Source organism: Indicator indicator, chromosome 3 (assembly GCF_027791375.1).
Source record: "Indicator indicator isolate 239-I01 chromosome 3, UM_Iind_1.1, whole genome shotgun sequence".
Taxonomy (NCBI): Eukaryota; Metazoa; Chordata; class Aves; order Piciformes; family Indicatoridae; genus Indicator; species Indicator indicator.
In genome coordinates, this window is record NC_072012.1 from 23,872,597 (window position 1) to 23,897,341 (window position 24,745).

The 24,745-nt window shown below is 38.9% G+C and overlaps 2 protein-coding genes across 2 annotated transcripts in view; one reads left to right on the top strand and one right to left on the bottom strand.

Moving 5' to 3' along the window:
- The window catches only part of COG5 (component of oligomeric golgi complex 5), a 179,414-nt gene extending 163,716 nt beyond the window's left edge, over positions 1 to 15,698 (bottom strand). The window contains exons 1-7 of the mRNA XM_054399780.1: positions 15,658 to 15,698; positions 15,121 to 15,545; positions 14,012 to 14,151; positions 12,983 to 13,040; positions 6,791 to 6,845; positions 6,621 to 6,690; positions 1,530 to 1,650 (exon numbers count right to left, since the gene is read on the bottom strand). Of these exons, the coding sequence (XP_054255755.1) occupies positions 1,530 to 1,650; positions 6,621 to 6,690; positions 6,791 to 6,845; positions 12,983 to 13,040; positions 14,012 to 14,151; positions 15,121 to 15,545; positions 15,658 to 15,698 (910 nt within the window). The remainder of the gene's footprint in view (positions 1 to 1,529; positions 1,651 to 6,620; positions 6,691 to 6,790; positions 6,846 to 12,982; positions 13,041 to 14,011; positions 14,152 to 15,120; positions 15,546 to 15,657) is intronic.
- A 204-nt stretch (positions 15,699 to 15,902) lies between these two features.
- Positions 15,903 to 24,576, top strand: DUS4L (dihydrouridine synthase 4 like). Its single transcript, XM_054399431.1, has 6 exons — positions 15,903 to 16,012; positions 16,252 to 16,373; positions 19,401 to 19,518; positions 20,977 to 21,099; positions 22,067 to 22,293; positions 24,329 to 24,576. The coding sequence occupies exons 1-6, from the start codon at positions 15,903 to 15,905 to the stop codon at positions 24,574 to 24,576; spliced, it is 948 nt and encodes a 315-aa protein (XP_054255406.1).
- The last annotated feature ends 169 nt before the right edge of the window (positions 24,577 to 24,745 follow it).

Below are 24,745 nucleotides of genomic sequence, written 5' to 3' on the forward strand. Positions count from 1 at the left end.
AACAGGGAGGCAAGAAGAATTCAGATCAGCCAAGGTGGACAGGAGAGTGTAACACAGACTGTTAGGCAAAAGATGAGGAAGGGATGCAGATAAGAGGTACAAAAAAAGAAACAAAGATATACTAGGAAAAGAGAAGGCGAGATAAATGACAATAGACAGTGGATTTTACCTGGCCATAAACCATCAAAAATTCAAAATTCATTAAGGATTAAATAAAGTACCACAAGCCTTGGCTCCTCCCCATAGACTGCAGGACAAAACTCAAGAGTTTCCTTTCATCTTTAACAACAATAATTACTCTGACTTTTCTAAACTTCAGGAAAAGATCATGTATTTGAAAACAAGAAACTCAAAAGACCTTGACTTTTTAACAAACGAAAGTGCAAGTTTTCCTTAAGAAGAAATCCTAAAAACTACACAAGATAAACATCTCAAATTTTACCATTATATTGTACTGATTATTTGAATAGGATCTCACATTGAGATAATCCCACAAGACTTGTAATTAAAGTATTTAAAAGAGACTATTAATTCATATATGCTGAAAATGTGAAGGGAGACCAAAATGGAAAGAAGATTTAGAAAAAACAGAAAAATAAGAAAAAATATTCTAGCTCAGTATTCTACAGTTGATGCTTAAGTCAAATTGATATACTAAATAAATACATTAACTTTCCCTTTCCAACACAGAATGTACTAACTATAAGACTAAGTCGTTGTCTAGTAATTTTTTATTTCACAGTATAAAAAGAGCAGTAGTGACAAATAATCACAATAAACCTCATGATGATTCTGAACGTTTGGTAGTTCAGCCCTCCCACAACCTATTTTTGGAAGCTGCAATTTGAATACAATTAAATTAAAGGAGAAACAGCTAGCAAGATACCATATACAAAACCAATGACAGATCTCTAAGATTATTGGGATGTTCCTCACTGCATCTTGCAGCACAATGTGGAAATACCCGAGCTAACTAAAATATGGAAAAAAAACTAGCAATGAAACATGAGTTTCATAAGAACTTGCCAGAAGCCAACAAAACATAGGGTAAATTAGCTGCTATTACAGCAGAATTCTTCCAGCGTCTGAATTAGGTTAGGTACCTGTATATCATATTACACAGCTTTCATAAAGGTCACATGGCCAATTATTTTCGTTTAGGATGTAAACTGGAATTCAAACTATGCTTTATTTAGCACAACATCTTCCAAAGGCTAAATATGTATCTGCTGCCTCCACAGGCATTTTATACAAAAAAAAACCAGTAAAAGATTAATTGCTTCCCAAAAAAATTGTTGCACAAAAGAACACAAGTTAGTATCATTGAGGTTCTATGTTATTAAAGATGTTTATCTAGAGGAGTCATAACAAAGAAAATTGAAGTACTAATGAGTTCTGCCCATACCAGCAATTAGACAAGAACCACAGTAAAAAGCTATAAGGACTTCCTTGGTTTTCAAGCCAAACACTAGTGTGAGACATAGGAGTGCAAGCTAAAAAAGTGCTTCTAAAAGCAAGGAAGGACTCACCAAGTTCATTGAGACTCTGGGCAGCTTTTGTTATCTCTCTGCTTCCTCCTTGCAGTTGTCCTTGAAGTCTCTTACTGAGATACAAGATACGTATTATCCTCCTCAGCAAGTCACAGGCAGCCTGCAGAGAAATTGTAGCATTAACAGATACTATCAGTGCATGAGGATCCCATAATATGGAAACGTTTTAACAAGAAAAGGAAATATTGTGAATAAAACCAAGGAACTTTAGAACACTGAAATCCCTTTTTTCAAGATTTTTTAACACAATTTTATGTAATGCAGTCCAATACTTTCTCAAGCTGGTAATTACATTCATAGGGCTACTGAAACTATGCTGTTGTTATTAGTAGGAAAAAAAAATAAAGAAACCTCACAGCAGAGAAATGTTCTATTTCTAACTAGAAGTGAGATTTGTTTTACATTGTGTCTCTCTCCTCACTGCAAGGCGGTTGGACCAGATGATCTTTAAAGGTCCCTTCCAACCTGAAACATACTACAATTCTATGACTCTATGAATATTTCTTCCCTCTGTAAGCTTCAACAACATATTTGATTTGCCAATCAAATATTGATCCAAAATCAGCAAAATGACAGCACTTACTTCAGAGGTCAGTATCACTGACACATACATTGATTATTATGGTAGGAAGCAAAACTCTAAGGCCAGCCACCATCATTCAGCCAACTGTTAGTCCAAATTCTTTCATAGGTTGATCAGAACACACAGTATTCTTGGATAAAAATGGATGCACATGCAAATTTTCAGGAAACCTATTCATGTATGTTTTCATTAGCACTAATTTAAAAAAAAAAAAAAAAAAAAAGGCAGTGATGACTTCTGAACCAAACAGAATAGTTTCATAATTTTTCACTCAACTAAGATATTGAAACAGCTTTTCTCCTTCTGCACAGTAACAGTAAGAGTTGCATCAAGCGTAGAGCTGAGTCACTGGGGTTCAGAGGTACATCCTACAGGAGCAGCAACATTCCAGAGTGGACATGTAGAGTTTAGAAATGTGACTCGGGAGAAGGTAAAAATGTACATGGATTGCAGTACAGTCATAGGTACAGTCTAACATCTACCATCAGATTAACAAAAACAGGTAAATGAAAAATTCAAAACAAATCAAATATAGTTGTTCTGAAATATTTTTGCTGGTACTGAAGGCAATGCCTTTTGAGTATATACTCAATTGATACCAAAATTAAACCTAATTTTAAAAATATTTAGCATCTGACAGAATTTGAACCCTTTTTGCAGACTCAAGTTAACATTATTCTTCAGGACATTAAAGTGCATACGTGAAAACATACACAAGTGAGTCATTTCAACCAATATTCTGTGGCCTGCACAAGTTGTCGGTTTATTTCCTATGCCAGAACAAACCAATCCAAACATATATATTTATATTTTTAATTTTATTAAACATTTAGACAGAACAAAAAGGAAAAATAAAAAAAATGAGGCAAATCACCAAAAGCACAATTACACTCCCTGCTTTTGGCTCTGTATCATGTAGTCTGATAAAGAAGAAGCTTCCCAAGCAATCTAAGATAATTTAACCACACCATTAGTGAGAATTTAGGCTTATCCTACTTTGAGAGATTAACGCATTACTAATTCATTTCTTTATTTAGAAAAATCTTGAGCCAAATATCACTTTCATATCTGTGAACTACATTTCTGCAAGATTAATCAAAAATAGCTTCTTATATAGTGCACTGTGCTTCGCTACATAAGAGGGCACAGTATTACTACTTTGCTTTCAGATTTAATTATTTTGTAATCCAATTGTGCACCTCTAGCTAATTTTTTTCCCTAGGAATTTGACTTTGGTTATCTTCCGATTGTCTTTTATTTTACACGCCAAAAGACTGTTTTATTGAATGGTTGCTCATTATCTCCTATCCCATGAAACAATCTTTTAAAAGAACCTTCAAATTGAATGAGAAATGGGAAAAAATAACATTTAGATATAAAAGCAAACAAAAAAAAAATCAATTTCTGGCCCTGTGAATTACCAGGAGGAGTAGAATCCAAAGACACTGAAGATGCACTCAACTTCTAAGTGATTGCTACTGCACTGTGCCCTTGACAAAGATTCTGTTTCACCTAAGCATTTCCATTTATGTGAGTTCAACTTAATAAGGCTCCCAGTCAGTATAATAGAATGCAATAATAGAACTGTGTAACAGAAATAAAAAAAAATAATCTAATAGTGCTGTTCACAGATGGTATATCCTCTAACTTGACCATCTGTATAACAGAAGCCTGAATTCAGGAAACATTCCCTTCCTGAGCTGATACTGTATGCTTTTCTAAAGATGCTTTCATGCAAGAAGGAATGAATTCCAGTAAAAATTGATTTTGAAAAGGTCTGAATTATTCCCAATGGTTCCAGTAAAATTAAAATAAATCCATAAAATCTGATTTTTGGTGGAGAATGCATGTTAGTTATCTCCGGAAATTTGAAACAGATGTCATTGCTACATTTCAAGCAATGAAAAAGACTCTTAAATTTTAATCTCAAGTTAATTTTAAGAAATTATTGAAAGAAGACTTAACTATGAAGAGAGGACCACTAGAAAATGTGCCAGTGCATACCTCAAACAACTGCACGCATCTGCAAGATCATATTATAATTGGATGTATATATAACAGAAGCCTGAAGATGCAACAGTCCACTATCTTCAAACTACATTTACTACTTAAGTTTATGGTAGCACCAAGACAAATTCTGCTACTAGTAAATATTTTAAAGACAGAATAACTTCAAAATACAGATTCAATATTTTTTAAAGGTTTTTAAAGTTTGTTTTTTAAAAAGATTTTTAAAAACTGAGATAGCTGAAATTAAGATATCACATAGAAACACTTGATTAAATACATCTGTCTACATATTTCCCATTTACTGGTCACCTACTATGGAAAGAGTCAGAAGAAGATAGTATGATTTAAAGTAGGAAGCAAGCTTTATGAACCTGTCCACTCCCTTGGGATGCCAGGGATGCTCTAAGAGCAGAGCAAGACCTAATATACACCAGCACACAGCAGCCATTTAGAATTCACAACTAGATTTGAAGTTTCACAATGAACTTGCAGTGGTATGCTTATGAAAAAACTGGACTATATTAAAAGCAATTAAGGATAGTAAAATCCAGCTTTATATAAGCCAAATACTCCTTCAGTTTATGAGGATTCCCACAGCAATCAGTGGAAAAGCACTAAAATAACACCGCCATAAGTACAAGAGGCCCTTAAACACCACACAATTCAGCAAAGCATACCTACAGATTTTACAAGGTGACCTCTTTGATCAGTCACCTACCTTTTTCTGATAAAATTGGCACATTTGAAAGTGTCCCATGCTACAAGTCCTGCTTTTGGGATAAATGTCATGTCATAAGCCCTGCCACTGCCAGAAAGTGAATTGTTTGCTGAGCTGATGCCCTTCCTTTCTAATGAAAGCAGCCAGGTAAAGAGCCACCATAGCAGTGCATCTTGGGAGAGTTGAGATGTCAAAAGCCTATTGACTCCACTCTCGCTAATTCCAGCTTCGTGTCATAATTCAGGTGTCAGGTGTCTCAACTCCTAGCATTGTAGTGCAACATAAAGCACCCACTACATACCTGTCAACACAAGGAGGGACAGCAGCTGGGGCAGCAGCTTTCATGCCAAGGATGGGCTCTCACTGGCAGAGAAGCTGGAATCATGGTACCTTGTTCTACATGGATTCAGGTGCTGCACCTGTTTTTTCTAATCTGCAGTCAAGAAAAGCCAGATACTACAAATTCCCTAGCACTGGCTGAGTAATGCTGGCCCTGGCTGGATGTTACTTTCACACCACAGTAAAATTCATGTAACCCTGCTACAACAAAGAGCACCCAAGAAACATTTCCTAAGTTGAGAAAATCATTCTTTTCTATGTCTTCCTGCACTTTGTGTAATGACAAGGCAGGAACAATCTTCATCTTTAGCCCCAAATCCCTGCAAACCTTTCCACAGCTGCAACACGCATCAGAATAAAAAATATAAATAAATCTGCACCAAACCTGATACATGGAAGTCATGGAGTTTTGCCCAGAGGCAAAAACATTAACAGCTGGAGTTTAAAAGAACAGGAGAAGCAGCTGAACAAACTAGCTGAACAATATTAAGAGCTTCCTGCTGGACTTCACTGCTACTGAAAGTATGCATAAAATGGTAGAAGTTCAGACAAGAGCCTAAGGCAACTGCTCCACCAGACCCCAGACTAGAGACTGCCTGATAGTTTGCAGCTTCATTTACTTTACCTTGCGACAGCAGTCACCCATAGATAGCAACCTACTTAACTGTATATCCACAGCTCAAATTTCAGCTACTGAAAGATGTTCCTAGTTCTGTAATGCTAAGGTAAACTTGTGAAGACAAATAGTTCAAATGCTAACTCACTAAGCACTTGTAGATTTGTAGTTGTGCTGCTTTTCACACCATAAACTGAATGGAATGCAGCTATATGACTCGTGTCTATGGAATAGCTTTCCACAACTACAAAATCAACAATAGAAGTGTTTGACACTGCTCACCGTTTTTGTGATAAGCTCTCTCCCACTGCTATCCTCAGAGACCTAGATTCTCTTGCAGATTCCACTAACATTCAGAAGACAGGGACAACTATGCACCTGGGCTCATAAAACTCCAGAACCACAAGTGGCTCTCTAAGTTGCATCTTGATTTGGAAAGAATCAATCGCCACACTCTCTACTAAACTGCAGACAAGCATGTACTAGAGAAGAAAAGCATCCTCAACACAGTGATTACAAAATTACACAAACTGTAATAACAATTTAATTAATCTCTATGCAGATAACCCTTCCCTCTTCCTTCAATCTCTACAAAATCTCATTTAGTTAGTGCAGAAGTCAGTTTCCTACTTTGCAATACAAAACACTTCTCAGTAACTCCTGAATGGACACCCATATATTGATTTTCATTGAGAAATACTGACAATAAACTACAGTTACTGGATAATGAAAATTAAACTATGTCTGATAACTGGGAAATAACATACATAGAAGTGGGTTTTTTGATACATTTTTAATACTTACTTGAAGTTTTGCTAGCTGAGCCGTACGAGACACTATTTTATTGTAGGGGTCAACAATTTTGACTCTGATTCTAAAAATAAGAAGATAAATTTATTTATAGCAGTATTAATAAATAAAATGATAGAACAACTAAGAATTTATACTTTCTAATCACATAATGGATGATGTACCTATCAACAGTACTTTGAAGAGCACCAATTCTAGTCTGCATCATTTGGAGGACACCTGTAAAATAAAACAGATTTTTATCTGGAACACTTGTCAATTATAGAAAGAACTATTCTTCAAACCAAGGTAACTACTGCAAACTACTTTACAATTAAAAAAAAAAAAACAAACAATCCAGTTTCCCCTCTTTACAACAAAGCATTCTAACATAGAAATTAATAAAGTATAGCATACTTGGAAACTAAGTCAATAATAACTCCACTTAATGAAAGTTTCAAAAATTTTTCTGGTAGAGAACACAAGCCTACAGAAGAAATATCACTCTGAAATCCATCCTATGTTAAGCTTCAAATATTTACAGTATGATGCTTTCTAAGGGAACGATGTTCAGGACTGCTTTTCAAAGCATATATAACCTCACACAAACACCTGAACATGATATACAAAAATCCGACACTCTTTATTTAACATAGTGACTAGACAATTCTGAGAAACCAACAGACAAAGAGGACTGGGAAGATAACCAATTCTATTCAAGATTTTCTTCCTGTACATACGCTTCTTTAGCAAAAACTAAAGTATCAATGCCATTGTGAAGTCATCTAATTTAGATTACAAACAGAGCAAACTACCCTAATCATGTTTGCTCCAGATTAGTTTGGCAAAGCAACACAAAGGAAGTGCAAGCATGTTTGTTCTCTTCTTGTTAAATTACAAAGTAGTCAAGGGTAGCAGTCATTTTTGCAGTATGGAATCAGCCTGATGAGAATGTAATTAAGTTACACAAACCCAGGCCTGTGAAATTATTTGTGTTCCACACTACATTTTTTTAAAGCCCTGTTTACAAGCATGTCATCATCAAATTGGATAAAATTGCAATATGATACAGTAAGATGGAAGATAAACAATACTGTCAATAGTTTTACTCAGTTTGTCCTGTACTGAGACTACATCTCAAGTATCTTGTATAAATATGCAAACTCTCATCTTCTCCATATTTCAGAATTATTAACTTGGCATAGTAATAGACTCAGGAGTTTTCTGACATTTTTACATGGAACAGTAAGCAATAAATTCTCATGCATATGAGGATGAAGACAGGATATACAGTGAAAAGATATAGGCTGAATTTTCTACTTTACATTGCCATAATGAAGGCCAGTAGCATGGCACTGCTGCATCTATAACTCCGACATTGATATAAAGCAAACAGCAGTCATCTTGACAGAAAGTAGAATTAGGATGGGTGAAAAGGCAACCTACCATCTCCATCTCCTGCATAAGATACACAAAACCCCTACTTATCTGCAGAGATATGATGCTATCTAACATAACAGCTCAAGATACCCTACTGAGCTACCTACAGACAGAAGAATATATATACAGTGCACAAACCTCAAACAGAAAGGACTCTACAAGCTGGATGTATCACTTTGAAACGTTTAATGAGATTCACTTTCACATATCCAAATGATTGTGAATGCTATGAATTAGCTGCATATTCTTCACTTCCTAATTTTCCTGACAAATGTATCAAGAGCTATGTATCTCTAACTTCATAATTAGTATTTCTACTGACATCCATTTTTTTTCTTATGAATCTTCATTCACTGTTTCTTGTACAATGACTATATATCACACATAGCACAAGCAGGGCAGAGATAAGGAAGTTTTGCAAAACTTAAAATATCACAGTATCCCAGTATATCAGAGGTTGGAAGGGACCTCAAGAAATCATCAGGTCCAACCCCCCTGCCAGAGCAGGATCACTTAGGGTAGTCCGCACAGGAATGCATCCAGGTGGGTTTGGAAAGTCTCCAGAGAAGGAGATGCCACAACCCCCCTGGGCAGCCTGTTCCAGTGCTCTGTCACCCTCACTGTAAAGAAGTTTCTCCTCATGTTGAGGTGAAATCTTCTGTGTTCTAGTTTGAACCCTCTGTTCCTTATCACTGTTGTGAACCACCAAAAAGAGCCTGGCCCCCTCCACTTGACACCCACCCCTCACGTATTTGTGGACACTGATCAGATCCCCTCTCAGTCTTCTCTTCTCAAGACTAAATAGCCCCAGGGATCTCAGTCTCTCTTTCATAGGGGAGATGCTGAAGTCCTCAAATCATCCTTGTGGCTCTCTGTTGGACTCTCTCCAGCAGGTCTCTGTCTTTCTTGAACTGGGGAGCCCAAAACGGGACACAGTATTCCAGATGTGGTCTCACCAGGACAGAGTAGAAAGGTAGAAGAACTTCCCTAGACCTGCTGGACACACCTTTCTTGATACATCCCAGGATCCCATTGGCTCTCTTGGCCACAAGAGCACATTCTTGTTACATGGAGAGCTTGCTGTGCACCAGCACTCCAAGGTCTTTCTCTGTGGAGCTGCTTTCCAGGAAGGTAGCCCCTAACCTGTACTGGTGCCTATTGTTATTTCTCCCCAGATGCAGGACCCTGCACTTGTCCTTATTAAACTTCATGAGGTTTGCCTGCACCCAGCTCTCCAGCCTGTCCAGGTCACGTTGGATGGCTGCACAGCCTGTCAGGTGTCAGCCAACCCCCCAGTTTTGTATCATCAGTGAACTTGCTGAGGGTACTCTCAAGCCCCTCAGCCAGGTTGTTGATAACGATATTGAACAAAACTGGACCCAGTACTGATCCCTGGGGGACACCACTTGCCACAGGCATTGACTCTGTGCCTCTGATGACTCCAAGCTGACTCTGTGCCACTGATAACGACCCTCTGAACACTGTTGTGGAGCCAGTTTTCAATCCACCTCACTGACCAACCGTCTATGCCACATCTCCTGAGCTTTTCTCTGAGGATGTTATGGGAGACTGTATCAAAAGCTTCACTGAAGTCAAGATATATGACATCCACTGCTCTTCCCTCATCTACCCATTTGGTCATAACTTCATAGAAGGGTATCAAGATTTCCCCTGGGTAAATCTATGTTGGCTACTCCCGATAACCTTCTTGTCTTCCATGTGGTTAGAGATGACCTCCAGGATGAGCTGCTCCATCATCTTTCCAGGGGTGGAGGTGAGGCTGACTGGTCTGTAGTTGCCTGGGTCCTCCTTCTTGCCTTTTTTGAAGACTGGAGTGACATTTGCTTTCTTCCAGTTGTCAGGCACCTCTCCTGTTCTCCAGGACTTTTCAAAGATGATGGAGAGAGTTTCAGGAACAGTATCAGCCGGCTCTCTCAGCACTTGAGGATGCACCCCATCAGGGCCCATGGATTTGCATGTCTTCTGAAGGTGTAAGAGATCTCTAACCCTGTCCTGACTGACCAGCGGCATGTCCACATCTCTCCAGTTCTGCTCCCTTGCTTCCAGAGACTGAGGTTCCTGAGGGCTGGTCTTAGGAGTGAAGACGAAGGCAAAGAAGGCATTCAGCAACTCTGCCATCTCTGCATCATCATTTACTCTATCTTCCCTCTCATTCAGCAGTGGGCCCACCTTTTCCCTGCTCTTCCTTTTATCATTGATATATTTGAAAAAACTCTTCTTGTTCTCCTTCACCTCTCTGGCAAGATTCAGTTCCAGGAGGGCCTTGGCTTTCCTTGTTGCATCTCTACATTCTCTGGCTATATCTCTATAATCCTCCCAAATGACCAGTCCTTTTTTCCACATATTGAAAACCTTTTTGGTTTTGAGTTTTACTAAGAGTCCCTTGCTTATCCATGCAGGTCTTCTGCTTGCCTTACTTGATTTTTTTTCAAGGCAATACATTTCTCTTGAGCTTGGAGGAGGTAACGTTTGAACATCAACCAGCTCTCTTGAGTCCCCCCTTTCTTGCCCTAGTCCACTGGATATTTCCAAGTAGAGTCTTGAAGAGGGGAAAGTTGGCCCTTTTAAAGTCCAGGGTTGAAATTTTACTTATCACCCTGCTTCTTTGTCTATTGATATTAAACTCTAACATGTCATGATCACTGCAACCAAGATTACCCCCAACCTTGACATCTACAACCAGTCCTTCTTTGTTAATATCAGGTCCAGCATTGCACTTCTCCTTGCTGGTTCTTCAACTACTTGCAGGAGAAAGCTGTCATCAATGCACTGCAGGAACCTTTTGGACTGTTTGTGCTTGGTTGTGTGATCTTTCCAACTAATATCCGAGTGGTTGAAGTCACCCACAAGCAACAGGGCACTTGATCTTGATCTACCTCGAGCTGCCTGTAGAAGGCCTCATCAGTAGCTTCTTCCTGAATCTTCTTTTTGTGCATAGACTTCTGATTTTTCTGGCAACTGCAGACTCAAAATTGCTAGTGATGTTTCATGTATTACATATTTTTCAGGATTAGAACTTGTGCATGCTTCTACTTTCCCTTACAGAGTATAAAGAGACATTTCACTAAATTTGAGGTGAATTAGATTTTATTTTTATTTAGGGTTATCAGCTGTAAAACATGCATTATTTATCATGTCTACCTCATAAAAATGTTTCCTAACTGAACAGTTGTTTTGAAGTATTTCATTCTTTCTTCAGAGCAAACTTAGGATTGAATGCCTTCAGAAACAAACATTTTAGAAAAAACTATTCCACTGAGTACTAATTGCTCTTCATCTTGACTGGGAAGTGTTTACCAAATACAATAGTCACTACAGATTAATACCTATTTTTTATTTGGAGGATGAACACAGATCCTCGTCTTCCTACACTTGATTTTCCAAATGTTTGAAATGCTATTTGCGAGCTACCATTGTTAGACCAAATAGGCATTTCTTTATTTTCACATGCAAATGACAGAAATCAAATACAAGTTCCAACAAGTTCCAAAGACTAAGGAGATATTTTAACTGTCAGTAACCAGAAACTTTCTGGTTATGCCAAAACCTGAAAGCAGAAGGAGCAAAGCTAAATTACTTAGCAAGTTAGAAAATGGAAGAGGGGAAAGGATACACTGTATATGCAGACTAGCATGTTCTAGAAGTAAATATCTTTTTGAGACAAAAAAAAAAAAAAAGAAAAATCAAGTTCCCAGCAAGTGACAAAGAGCAGAATGGTAGGTATAATGAGCCCCAGGCACAAGAACAATAAATATGCTGCAACCATTTTTCTATACAGATTCAGTTCCTAAATAAAGCCTTTAAAAGTTGGTAGTTTATGTTAAAATCCAAATCCCAAGGAGTGGAATAACACAAACGTATGTATTTAACTCAGTAGCCCCTTCCTAGTTTAAAAAAATACCTCAATGCAGTTAAGATTATATGTTAAAGCAAATTCAGTTAAAATTTGCAAATTATGCAACTCGCGTGTATGCAACATGCACAAACTTGGCGCTTAGGGCAACAAATGATCGGCTAACGTTGCAACAAAATTAGGCTTATTTTGAAAATTATATTAAAAGGTCAAAAAGATATGATTGCTAAAGTTGCTCAAAAGTGATTATCAAAATATGTTTTCCTATGAAATAGTTATGCCAGAGAACTATCAGCCAAATCTTCTCCCTAGAGCTCCATCTACTGACATTTAAAAAAAAACTACCACATGTTACTCAAAACTAAGATCTGTAGCCTTAACATTAGGGACCAAAGCTGGTAGTGATAGGACTGACATGGAAAGTGTCTTTACAAATGCAGATCCTGCTAGACAACTTGAAATAATAAAGAATTAAGGACCAGACTAGGAATCTCAACAATTCAACCTTATCTCTTGCTACATGCCAATAACAAAGAGTCTCTGCTAGTGCCTTGCCAGGGGTATTACCATTAGTCTGCAGGGTATCCTCCGAATGGCAAAAACTGAACACAGCCTGAACTTCGAACTTTTAGGACAGAGCACAAACTTAATAGGCTACTGAATATTAACTTCTCCACCCAGAGAAGTGAAGAACCTAAATCAAGTGAACATACAATGCATGATAAAGGGAGGCAAACATGTAAGGAGGGAATATGGTAGCAGGTGGACTGGGAAGTCTGTACATTCTAAGTACCTCAGCCAGTGGGGAACGGAAGAGGGATATTTGCATCCAGGTTAACAGAGAAAACATGCCTTCCAACAATTTGAGACACCCCACAGGGACTCTGCCCACTGGACTCTCCCTTTATTCAAGCAAAGTTTTACAGGACTCCTCTGTCTCCATTGTGAACACAAACCTTTAGCAACACATCACTTCCCTTACAGCAGTGAATTACGTTCCCTTCACAGATAAAAAAAGTGTTTCTTCCACTGTAAGTAGCAAGCAAAACACAACGGTATTTACCTTCCAGGGATTCAATTCCAGTTGCTTGGGCCAATAGGTCTTCATGCCTTGCAACAACCTTAAAAAGAACAGGAAATTCAACAAAAAATGCGAATGTGTGCCTTAAAGGAGTATTAATATATCGTCATTGTTCCTACACTAGGCATTAGTATCATCATTCCTACATTAGGCAGAGGAAAGAGCAGTCACACCTTAAAGGGTTTTCAGAACACATTTTAATTCACAAAAGCAGCAAGCTCAGAGTAAGAAGATGGTTGGTAACACAGCATGGCTGGCATCTTAATTAAAGGCAGCAGAGCAATCGCATTTGAGTACATTTCAGGTAAGTGTAAGCTTATTAATCACGCAGTAATAAAGTACGTTCGCATTTCAACATTTTCTTTTCTATTTATGGCATTAAGAAACTAGTTCCCAAAGAATTTACCAAATGGGGCAGATGATGGGAGGAAGCAGGTTTTTAAATTGCACACAAACCTAGCACATGTTCCCACTGCAGCATCCACTGTGGATCTGTGGTGTCTACATAGGTTTTGCCAAAAAGCTTTGTACTACCCAAACGCAAAAGTCTTTCTGAAGGTGTGGAGGCATGTTAACACAGGTTGTATTTGCTCAGCTAAAGGTAACCCTTAGGCTATACTCCAACAGAGGATGAAAGGGTGCAAGTCAATTCACTCCCTATCTTCTCACAGTTGTCATCCTAAAACACAGGCCAGCATTTCTGATAACTGGAATGAACATTAAGAAAGAGTCAATAAACATTCTTATGAGGAAGAGTGAAATCTCCATGTACACAGAGACTGGCAGCAAAAACTGAAAACAAAGCAGTATATGACTCTTGGTAGGACTATTAAGAGTGGGCCTTGACTGAGTTAAGTGTCAGATCACTACTAGTTTTGCTGCAAGTTGTGCCTTTAGCTACTGCTTTCAGAATACACTGGAAAATTCAGAAGCAACAAGATCATAACATTATTAATATTTTGACTAGTTTATATCAACCACTCCAGAATAACTGGTATGCTTTAAACTTACTTGTAAATGAAGCTCTTTATCCAACTGACTAATACCTTGGGCAAGTTTTGCTAGTTGCTCAGCTATCACAGCCTGATGGATAGATTGGGAAGTGTAAGCTTTCACATCAAAGTCTTCTCTGAAGAAGTCAGAATAACATTCTGAAAAAGATTTAGATTCCATCTTCATGCTTCAGAACAGATAAATAAAGTTTACTGACCTAAAACAAACAGTTTTCTGATCTTCACTTCCTCCAAATGTAATAGCATTATGTTCTCTATATCACATAATACAAATGTGACACCAATTTGAGACCAGAATCAGGAGAAACAAGTTCAGAACTGATGACTTGGTGGGAGGGGAGTGGCAGGGGTGGGGGAAGTAAATGATGAGCAATATGCAAGATCCTTTATTCCCCATAACCCTTTCTTGAGTAGGATACACTAAAAAGCATTGATATTTTCTCCTTTAAACTTTACAGAGTAACCAGAGTGAGGCTGTTGAGATTGTACCCCTAATCAAACACACATCAGCCACCTTCAAACTGCTAAGGATCAAAGTAGCATGAGACACAACTTCATGAAACCACACGAGACCCTTACACTGGCTTGTATATTACTCTCTTCACATTGGTTTATAAACTACTACATTAATGATACTAGAATGATGATTTTGGAACAAGTAAGACTATAGGGAGTGTACTAATATTACCAAGCACCTTAGTCTCTCAGAGCACTTTTTTCCCTCCTTTAAGGAGCAAAGGACCCCAGGTGAACATGGGACCGCGCAGGACCACGCCAAGAGGCCCCCTCTGCCCCCGAGAAGGGACGTACTCAGAAGCGCGGCAGTACTCCCTACCTCCTGCAGTTCGCCGCCAAAACTTTCCGTGACTTGACAGCACGAGGGTTCACCGCCTTCCCCGACTTGTCCCCAAGCACCGGTGCCCCTCCGCCGGCTCAGCCCAGAGCCCCACCCTAGCAAAAGACCCTTCGTCTTCCCCGGTGGCCCGCGGATGGGATCCCTGGTATGATCCCGTCGGCAGAAGCTCAGCCAGGCGCTGCCCCTCATCCCCCGCGCCGAGCCAGCGGTGCACTCCCCAACCCCAGACCCCACCGATGGCCGCGCCTCACCGTCCGCTAGTAGCTCGGCGAGGTTCGGGGCCGGGGCCGGGGCCGGGGCCGGAGCTATGCCGCCGCCTACCCCCGCCTCCTCCATGCTGGCAGGTGCCGAGAGCCCGCGCGTCACTCCCGGGTGGCAGCGCGCGGCGATGATGAAGATTGAACGCGACGGGGACGCAGCGGCGGCAGGGCGGTCACGCACGTGGTGAGCGCGGGACCGGGCCGCGCGGCGAGGGGTGGCGACACCCGGCAGGCAGCCGCGCGCGAGGGACGGGGTCACTCCGGGGTGCCCGGGCCGCAGACCTCGTGAGGGAGCAGGAGAGACTATAGCGGGAGATCGAGAGACAGCGCGGCTAGGCTGGAGCAGGGGCTCTTCCCGCCGCACATGAGGAAGAACTTTCTCCGTGAGGCCTGTGCGTGTGCACCGCAGGGAAGCCCTGGTCCGGCCTTGCAGTCGGTCCTACGCAGAAGGGATCCTAGAGACTTCTCCTGCAGCCTGAACGATCTGTACTGGAATGGAAACACAACCGAGGGGGCGGGGAGGATTACGCAAATAACAACGGGGCGGCCGGCGCAGGGTCGATGTACATAGGTGGTGGTGGCGGCGGCGGCGGCGGCGGCGGCGGCGGCAAAGGCTTGTTCTGACGCTAGGGACTTAATGCAGGATGCTTTACCAAAAACCAAATTCAGTTGAACATCTAGTGTGTTGCTGTGTGGCCTATGAGAAATAGCTGAATTACTTACACACAAACACTCTTTGTTTTTCTAGATGCTAAAAGGATTATTAATTATACATGATTGGTGACATCGTAGAAACTAAACAGTGCCAACTAAAAGATGCCATGGATTTGTTTCATTCTGGGCAAGTTGTAAAAATATGTGCCCCTATGGTCCGCTATTCAAAGTAAGTGTCACATCAACTACGTTTTCACTGTATTTTCTCAGAAAAAGTTCATCTTGATTGTAAAAACAGAGGTGATTACCATTTTCTCCTTTAAATATATAAAATACAAAACATGTCCTGTATCTATTTCTCTTGTGATTATACTTGAACATCGCCACAGTACTGCAGAACAGCATCTTAGAATGGCTAATGAGAAAAATGTCTTTACGATTTATCTGTTAATTTTCATGTGTCTGCAGGTTGGCTTTCAGAACCTTGGTTAGGAAATACAGTTGCGATTTGTGTTACACACCAATGATAGTGGCAGCTGATTTTGTGAGATCCACAAAAGCTAGAGACAGCGAATTCACAACAAACAAAGGTAGTATTATTTTTTAAGAAGCAGTTGCCTTGTCAGAATGTTATATGTGGTAGTAAACCAAACTGGCTAGCTGAATGAAGTCTGGCACACAACTTGACACCTGTTAACAATTTTGGTATACCATATCTGATTGATTGTATAACTATGTATATTCTAGGTATATTCTAGGTGAGGCTAAGCACATTCAGTGATAGTGTGTCAAATGAATGGAAAACCTTGCCTCCACCTGAAGTCAGGGCCTTCAAACTGATTTATGTGTGGTGAGTTGACCACATATATGAGGCTAGTGGCTATGCACCCACACAGCTGCTCATTCATTCATCTCTCCACCCAGTAGTACTGGAGAGAGAATAGGAGACAAAAGCAAGAAAAACTCATGGGTCGGTATAAAGAGAGCTTAATAAGCAAAGGAAAGGAGCAAAAAACCAAGCGATAAAAAGGCAGTCACTTTCCACCTCACACTAGACCAATGCCCAGTCAGTCTCCAAGCAACAGCCATCCTGGAACACAATTTCCACTTTACGTCCCAGCCCATTTTCGTCTTCCTCTACCACTCTAGTTTTATTGCTGAACTTGATGTTCTGTGGTACAGAATATTCCTTGAGCCAGTTTGGGTCAGCTGTCCCAACTGTGTCCACTCCCAAATTCTTGACCATATCAACTTCTTTGGTGGGAGAGGGGAAGGCAAAATGAGAAGAAGAAAATGTTTATAGAAATGCTGTACAAGTACTGTGTAGCAATAGCCAAAACATTGGTGCATTATCAACACTGTTTCTGTCATAAAATCTAAAACACAGCACCATGCAGACTACAATAATTAAACTTTAAATAAATTTTACAATCAGCTCCATCCCCGCCAGACCTAGTGTGAGATGGTAGTAAGATACTTTTCCCAGCAATTGCTGTTTCTTACGCATTTCAGAGAGAAAACTTAACTTATGTCTCATAGGATTTTTCTGGAGTCTAACAAAAATCAGAGGATTGCTAAAGGCAAAAAACAAATAGATCAGACATTGACAGAGTGGAATTGAGAATCGATAAAGGAAGCAAGGTGTCTAACTGGCTGGAGTGAAAAGTGGAATGGGCTGTCACTGGAGTCTTTGAGATGATGAAAGGGTGATTAAAAGGAGCAAGAAAGCAAGAAGGGGTTGAAGCATGGCTAGGATTGAGGGGGAGAAACATCACTTCAGGCATGGTACAGAAACATAACCGGAACACATACAAAAAGGACTACAAGGAGTAGTACAGAGTCCTGGCTGTAAAGCAAAAGAGAAAAGTGGTATGAAATCTGTGGGAAGACGTGAAAATAATTACACAGATCTGCTGGCGTGAAGTGGCTGCAGTGGAAGAGCATAGCAAGGAATATATAGGCTGTAAGCGAATAATGAAGAGAAGCAACGTTGATGTGATCATGTAGGATCTATGAAGTGTGACGATGTGATCTATTCAGACCACTCCGCTGGTGGTTTCATAAATATATCTGAAGTTTTACAAGTCGGATATGCAGGATATTCTAGAGGTTGCAGGGATGGGGAAGGATGAAATTCTCCTTCATGCTGTATCTTTGCTGCCAGATAACAAGGGGTTAAAAATGTAATGTTCCAGTGTTGTAAACAATACATTTTCCCTATTCACCTCTTTCATTCTGGCCTTAATTTTATAGGCCTCTAAAACATTCTGCTACAGACAGCTTTGGCAGATTATAGTATTTACATTATTAGCATTTTTGCTTTCTAACACATAGCTCCACAACAAGTTGTGAAATGTTACTGTGATTTTATTTTTAACTTCGTGGCTGTTTGAAGAATTTGTCTTCCAATTAGCAGAGCAGGTTTGCAGCCTACAGTTGCAGTTTGTCCTTTTCTTTGGCCTTGATTTTTCTTTATTATGTATTTTTAAAATAGATGTACTTTGTGGCTACTGCTAAAATAATGAATATGGTTAGACTCACTATCTTTATTACTTTATGCTCAAACAAAAATTATAAATGTGGCATTATTCCTAGATCTTAGCTGCATTAATATAAAGCTCTTCAGCTGGTGCCCTGTCTTAGGTGGACACTGTTTCGAAAATATACAAGGAATTGGTTTTTTGCTTGCTGGAATTTTAGGTAATTTCTCTAAGTGTCTCAATTTGATTGAAGGGGTACTGCTTCCCTCTCTGACTTAAGCTCCACTACTTCAAGAGCTACTAATTTTCCACTAAAATAGAAAAATCTTCAGAAGCATTTGTTGTTTCAGTATGAGAAATGCACTTTGTGCATTTGTTGGATTACCTCTTTCCATCAGTGCTCAGATATCCCCCCTTCCTCTTAACTGCAGCAATTGTTTATATGGAGAGTGCTAAGACTGAGATATTTTTAGATGCATTTAATGTAATGCAGTAGCTGTGAAGGAGGAGAGCATGTTCTAAATGACCATCTGGCTCTCTGCAGGGGCTTAGTAAATCACAAGTAGTTCAGCAAACCCAAATTGAGGAGCGCTGACAGTTTGGTTTCCACTTGAGGCAAAGCTGCTAAAGCTGCCTCTGCCTGTGTGTTCTCATTCCAACTCTGCATGTTGAATTGCAGATAAAAAAACAGAAGAGGTAAAAGTGGGGTTGGGATATGGAAGGGCAAAGCTTGTGGATTATCTCCTTCCTGAAGGGTTGGTTCCATAAGCAGGCTTCCCACCTGGCAAGATACGCAGCCATGTCAGCACAACAAAGGGGCAGTGTGCAGACAGAAAGGGCAGACTAGGAGTGGAAGTGTGAAGACTGATTAAAAATGGAGAATAGTAGTTTCAGATCATCCTTCTGAAAAACAGAACATCTGACCAATTCAGTCAGACAAAAATGTATGCTGAGCCAGAAACTACCTGAATTTAGTAACTGGTCAGCTACTTTTATTTTCAGAGTCACCTAGAGCCTATTGCCCAGGACTATGACCAAACATCTCTTCCAATATAGGAAAAACATTCAAAAATAAGAATGTCTTAATTTTATTTTCTGGACTTTCTTAAATCTCTGAATATCTTTTCCATGGAGTAGGTGATCATCCACTGATTGTTCAGTTTGCTGCTAAAGAAGCACAGGTTTTGTGTGATGCTGCCCGTATCGTCTGTCCTTTTGCAGATGGAATAGACATAAACTGTGGCTGTCCTCAGAGGTAAAGTTTGAAAAAAACGGTGAAAAAATGATAAAATAATTTGAATAAATGAGGGTGGTCTTCTTTTTCATATTAATTTCTGACATGACTTAAAAATAGATTTTGAGAGAGAAACAGCTTTTTAACCTGTCAGAAATGTCTATGTGGCAAGACACTGTTCTGAATGTTCTGACATGCCTGTCACCATGGTGAGCCTGGAAAAACCAGATACATTTACCAACTTGCCTTAATTGACTTCTGAAATATTAAGTGCTGGCTCAGAAGTGAAGTGTCTATCCCTTCTCAACAGATATTAAATATCTATTACCAACAAGAGCTTTCTATACATAATGTTGAGAGTGTTTTGAGAAATGATGTGGCAATTCCCAAAATAACAAGGCAAGTCTCTGATGCCTCAGACTTTTGCAAGCGAAGGATAGTCTCTAAAATACAATTTTACAGATTATTCAGGAAGTGCTGCAAATAATTTTTTCCATCTTTTATTAGGTTTATAAGTACAATGAATTAGTGATCTACTTCTCACTTAAATTAAGATTTTGTCTTGACAGTGAAACAGCACTTATGCACAAGTGAAGATTCTTGCCAATTGGTTCAATTGAGAGCCATTATTACATGCTTGTCCGGCAGTCTTTTTCTAAGTGAAGACCTCAAAAATAAATGTAGGAAAGCAAAAGATAATGTTATGATGCAATTACTTAATTTGTCTATTCAAATTATGTTGTCTTGACTTAAAATTACAGTATTTAGGAAAGCTCTTCTGGAGAGACCTGAGGCTTTGGAATGGAAGTGTGTGGGTTTTTTCTAAGCTAACTACAGTTAAATACGCCAAACTCAAAAGTTCCTTTTAGGCCAAAAATATATGCTTACATTTGAAAGATTTTTCTTGTGCATGCTGCTTCCAAAACAACAAAACTCTGTGCACTTAATCTGCCTTTATTAGAAAAATTATTTAAGAAAAACCCTTATGCTGTTATGTGGAAGCAAAGGTTATTTCCTGGCAATCAAAATAAACTGTTTTGCAGTTGAGGGAAGACAGAATATTATTGAAATTATATCCATATTTGCACTTAAAATCTTGCTTTTCAGTTCAAAATAATTTTCTGTTTAGAAGAATTCATGATGTAATGGAAGGGGAAACATCAAACTGTTTATTTTATATTAGCTAAATGTTCATTAAATGTTCATTTATCTTCCTTTTGAGTCCATTTTGTGGACAGAAAAGTGAACAGGAAGAGATTAGTAACTTGTCCAAAGTTCTTAACAGCATACTGGAAACTGAACCAGGATCTAAAAGCTGATGTCAAACTGAAAAGGAATCATGGATCTCTACAGCCACCACTATCTCTATGTACTCAACCACACATGGAAAAAGTTGTAAGGAAAGAAACCAGTGTATTTGACTGAAATTGACCTGTGTTTTTCCAAATGTAGAATACAAGTGTTCTTTTTCTGTTAAAGATGGGCAATGGCAGAAGGTTATGGTGCTTGCTTAATGAATAAACCAGAACTAGTTCAAGATATGGTGAGACACATACGGAATCAGATCGACAATCCTAGGTTTTCAGTATCTATTAAAATAAGGTACGTCTAGTTTAAGTGCTGCTTGTGGTATATGGAAGAATCCTTTAAAGGATTACAATATAATATATGTAAGTCTGTTAATGTAATATTACACATTATAATAATCTCCTTACATCTGAAGCCTGCTGAGATTTTTTGACCCCAGATGGTGAAAGAATATCTGGGGCAAGTAATCACAAACTTAGCAGAACTAGCACAGCCTTTGACTAGTTGCCCAGATAACACACTGTATGGTGGAGTTTTCTTGCAATCCAGAAAACACGAAAGTACAAATTAGAAAGTTTAAGGTTCCACAAAAGAAAAGCAATGCATAGTCTATATAACCACAAAGATTTATTTTGTGAGCTGTCAGAGGCCAGAGCTGTAGTTGCTGTTGGCTCCAAAGGGAAGGGTAACAAAACTGGGAGCTGGTCCCCACAGATGCTGTAAAAGAACACATCCTGCTTCCCTTCATCACTTCTAAAGTTCTGTAAATTTGCTTTCCATTGATTTGTACCACTTCATCCACTATTTACCCACACATCCCATGTGGCTTTTGCGTACTTGTCAGTTAAGTTTCATCTCAGTTTGTGGTCCTTCAGGAAAAGGGAACTGTTTGAAATAGGATTTTTTTTCTCCCACAAAACATGCAAAGTAACAGTATTCTTGATTCTATTCTATTCTATTCTATTCTATTCTATTCTATTCTATTTTGGAATCTTCTGGGAACACTGCACAATCTCTGTAAAATTTACCGTGCGTATTTCAGAGATGTGACATAATTGGGAAATGCTAAATTAAATAGTGTTTTTCATATATTAAGCTCCTATCTCTTTATTAAACAAAAAACTCTATCTTCCAACAGTAATATTTTCTTTATTTACACTGTTATTTATACAAATCCGTGGTAACTCCTCCTTATGGAAGAGGGAATTTTATATAGTTGAGGTAACTTACTGTCTAACAGTTTCATTCCTTGGAATTTTAGGATCCATGAGGACTTAAAAAGAACAGTTGATCTTTGTCAAAAAGCTGAAGCAACTGGAGTTTCATGGATTACAGTACACGGGAGAAGTGTAGAAGAAAGACATCAGCCTGTACATTATGATGCCATTAAAATAATTAAACAAAGCATGTCTATACCTATTGTGGCTAATGGAGATATTAAAACTTTAAAAGACGCTGAAAATGTTCATCACTTGACAGGAGCAGATGGTAAGATATACTTTGTTTTCTAAGTAAATTTACAAATCAGATTTCCAAGTATTTATTTTGTCTGCAAGTAGGACATGATTTGAGTGCTTTTCACTCTCTGAGGAGACAGATGAAAGAGGGTTAGAGCACTAGAGCACTGTTATTCAAAGCCACAAATAAGGATTTCCAAGGCAAATTACAAAAGCTCTTTGCTTAATTATGCTATCTCATCACTCATGTGATGGTTTAAAACTTTTTTTAAATTTTTCTTCTCAAAGTTCAAGCAGAGAAAGCGAAAGAGCGTAAATAAGTCACTATTGGGTGTAAGAAAGCAAAATAATGATTGTTCTAAACACTTCCATTGGAGAGAGAGAAATGTTTAAGAACCACTACTCAAAACAAAGTTGACACAGTCGGGGCAACTTGCTGGGCTGTCTGGCTGCTGCTGCTTCTTCTCTTCTGGCTGAAGCTAACACACTGACCTTGGCGAGCTAAGTTAACAGCCTCGCTGCTTTTAACTAACTCTGCTTTCTGCCAGGAGAGTCTGGGGGGAGGAGGCCCCTGGGAGAGAGGCCCCTTGGGAAAGGTCGCCTTTGGGGGGAAGCAAAGGGAGCTTGGTTGTGCTTTTCTGTTGATTGTATATATTTGTAACTCTTGTGAATTGTGTATATTTGTACATATTCATTGCATTTCATCATAGATTGTAGATTTGCTTGTAAATACAGCTCTCATTTGCTTCCAGACTGAGCTAGCCTGGTTATTGTCAGTGTGAGGGGAATTTCAGCTCACACTGATACAACTCACTAATGGAGTTCAGGGGGACCTTCAGACATTTCATTCAGTCTCTCTTCAGAGTTCATCATCATTTCAAGAGTTCTAAACTTCCACTTGGAAATCTCTGCTTCCTGCACATAGGAGCAGATTTCTTACAGTAAGAATGGTGGAAAAAAGACACAATGTTAAGCCAGATACTCAGCAGTTAAGATAATTAGCTTCAAGGACACAGTAGGCATTCACTTTCAGTTCTGCATGTATTTACCTTGTCTTACACTGCAGTCGTAAAATTTTGGGGTAAAGGATTGCCCTGCTGTTATTTTGTCACAGTAGATTCCTGCAGCTGTCATGGCTGCAAGACAGTATGGGAATTCGTATGTTTTGAAGAGGTGAACTTTGGATCTTGCACCTGGAGAATAACAGGACAGAGAACAGTAGCTAGTGTCATAAGGAAAAGTTAACATGGCAAGTTTCTTTTGATACTACTGATCTTTAGTAGCAACAGTAAAAAACTTACTGAACCAAACTGTCAGGCTGCTACAATGACTTTTCTCCCAAATACAAAGCAGGAAGGAAATACGTAGGAGAAAAGAATGTTCTTATAGCCCAGCTGATCTTCTTCAATAGCAAAGATATGAAGCATTAGGTTTTTTCAGTCACATACAATAGTAAAATAGATTTGTGATATTTGATCATTTTAATTTTAAGAGACTAAGTATGATAGAGAACTTGAAATGACAATTTGGGATTACAGTTGCAAATACATTGGTTTGGTGGTCAGAAAGATTTACTGCAGACCAAGAGCCCTGCAATTCATATATTTGAGACATTGAACTCTTACTGGAAGAAAGATTCAAGGTCAATGAATCACCTGAGTTGCACTAAAAATGATGCAATTTAGTATATTGCTAGTTTTCTCTTTCCATCATAATTTTATGTTAAAAGACAGGCTTGTATGTGTGTAGCAAATAAAACCCAAATACTATTGAACTGCAGTTTACAAAGTAAGGAAGGAGAGCTTCTGTGTCCTGTGGTCCGTTTCAGAATTTCTGGAAGGATACATCATCAAATGGAGTGTTTCAACAGGCTTTGAAGGTACTCCAAGGTTTGGATTGTTAAATGCATTTCTCTGTTATAGCTAGAATACTCATCCCTATTCTACCATTACTTGTTTGTAAGCTTTGGGTGGTTCTCATGAGGGGTGCTATATAAAATCTAAAGGAAGGTTTAAAATAAAATTAAAACTGTAATGTAATTTTCTACTTTAATTTCCAAATTGAAGGTATAATGGTGGCTAGAGGACTCTTGGCAAATCCAGCTATGTTTGCAGGATATGAAGAGACACCTTTGAAGTGCATCCAGGACTGGGTTGACATTGCTCTTGAGCATGGAACACCTTTTACATGTTTTCACCACCACTTAATCTACATGCTGGAACGGATAACTTCCAAACAAGAAAAAAAAGTATTTAATGTTTTATCAAGTACCTCAGCAGTACTAGATTATCTGAAAGACCATTATTGTGTGTGATAACTGAAATATTTGAGCGCTTTGTAAACTTGTAAAATTACCAATACATTGTTAAAGTTCTAATTGGGTTTTTACTTATTAGTCACATTCATACATTGCATAAATATTTTCATGACAGCATAACATTATGATCAGGGTGATACTTTACATTTTTAGTACTTTTTGTCAG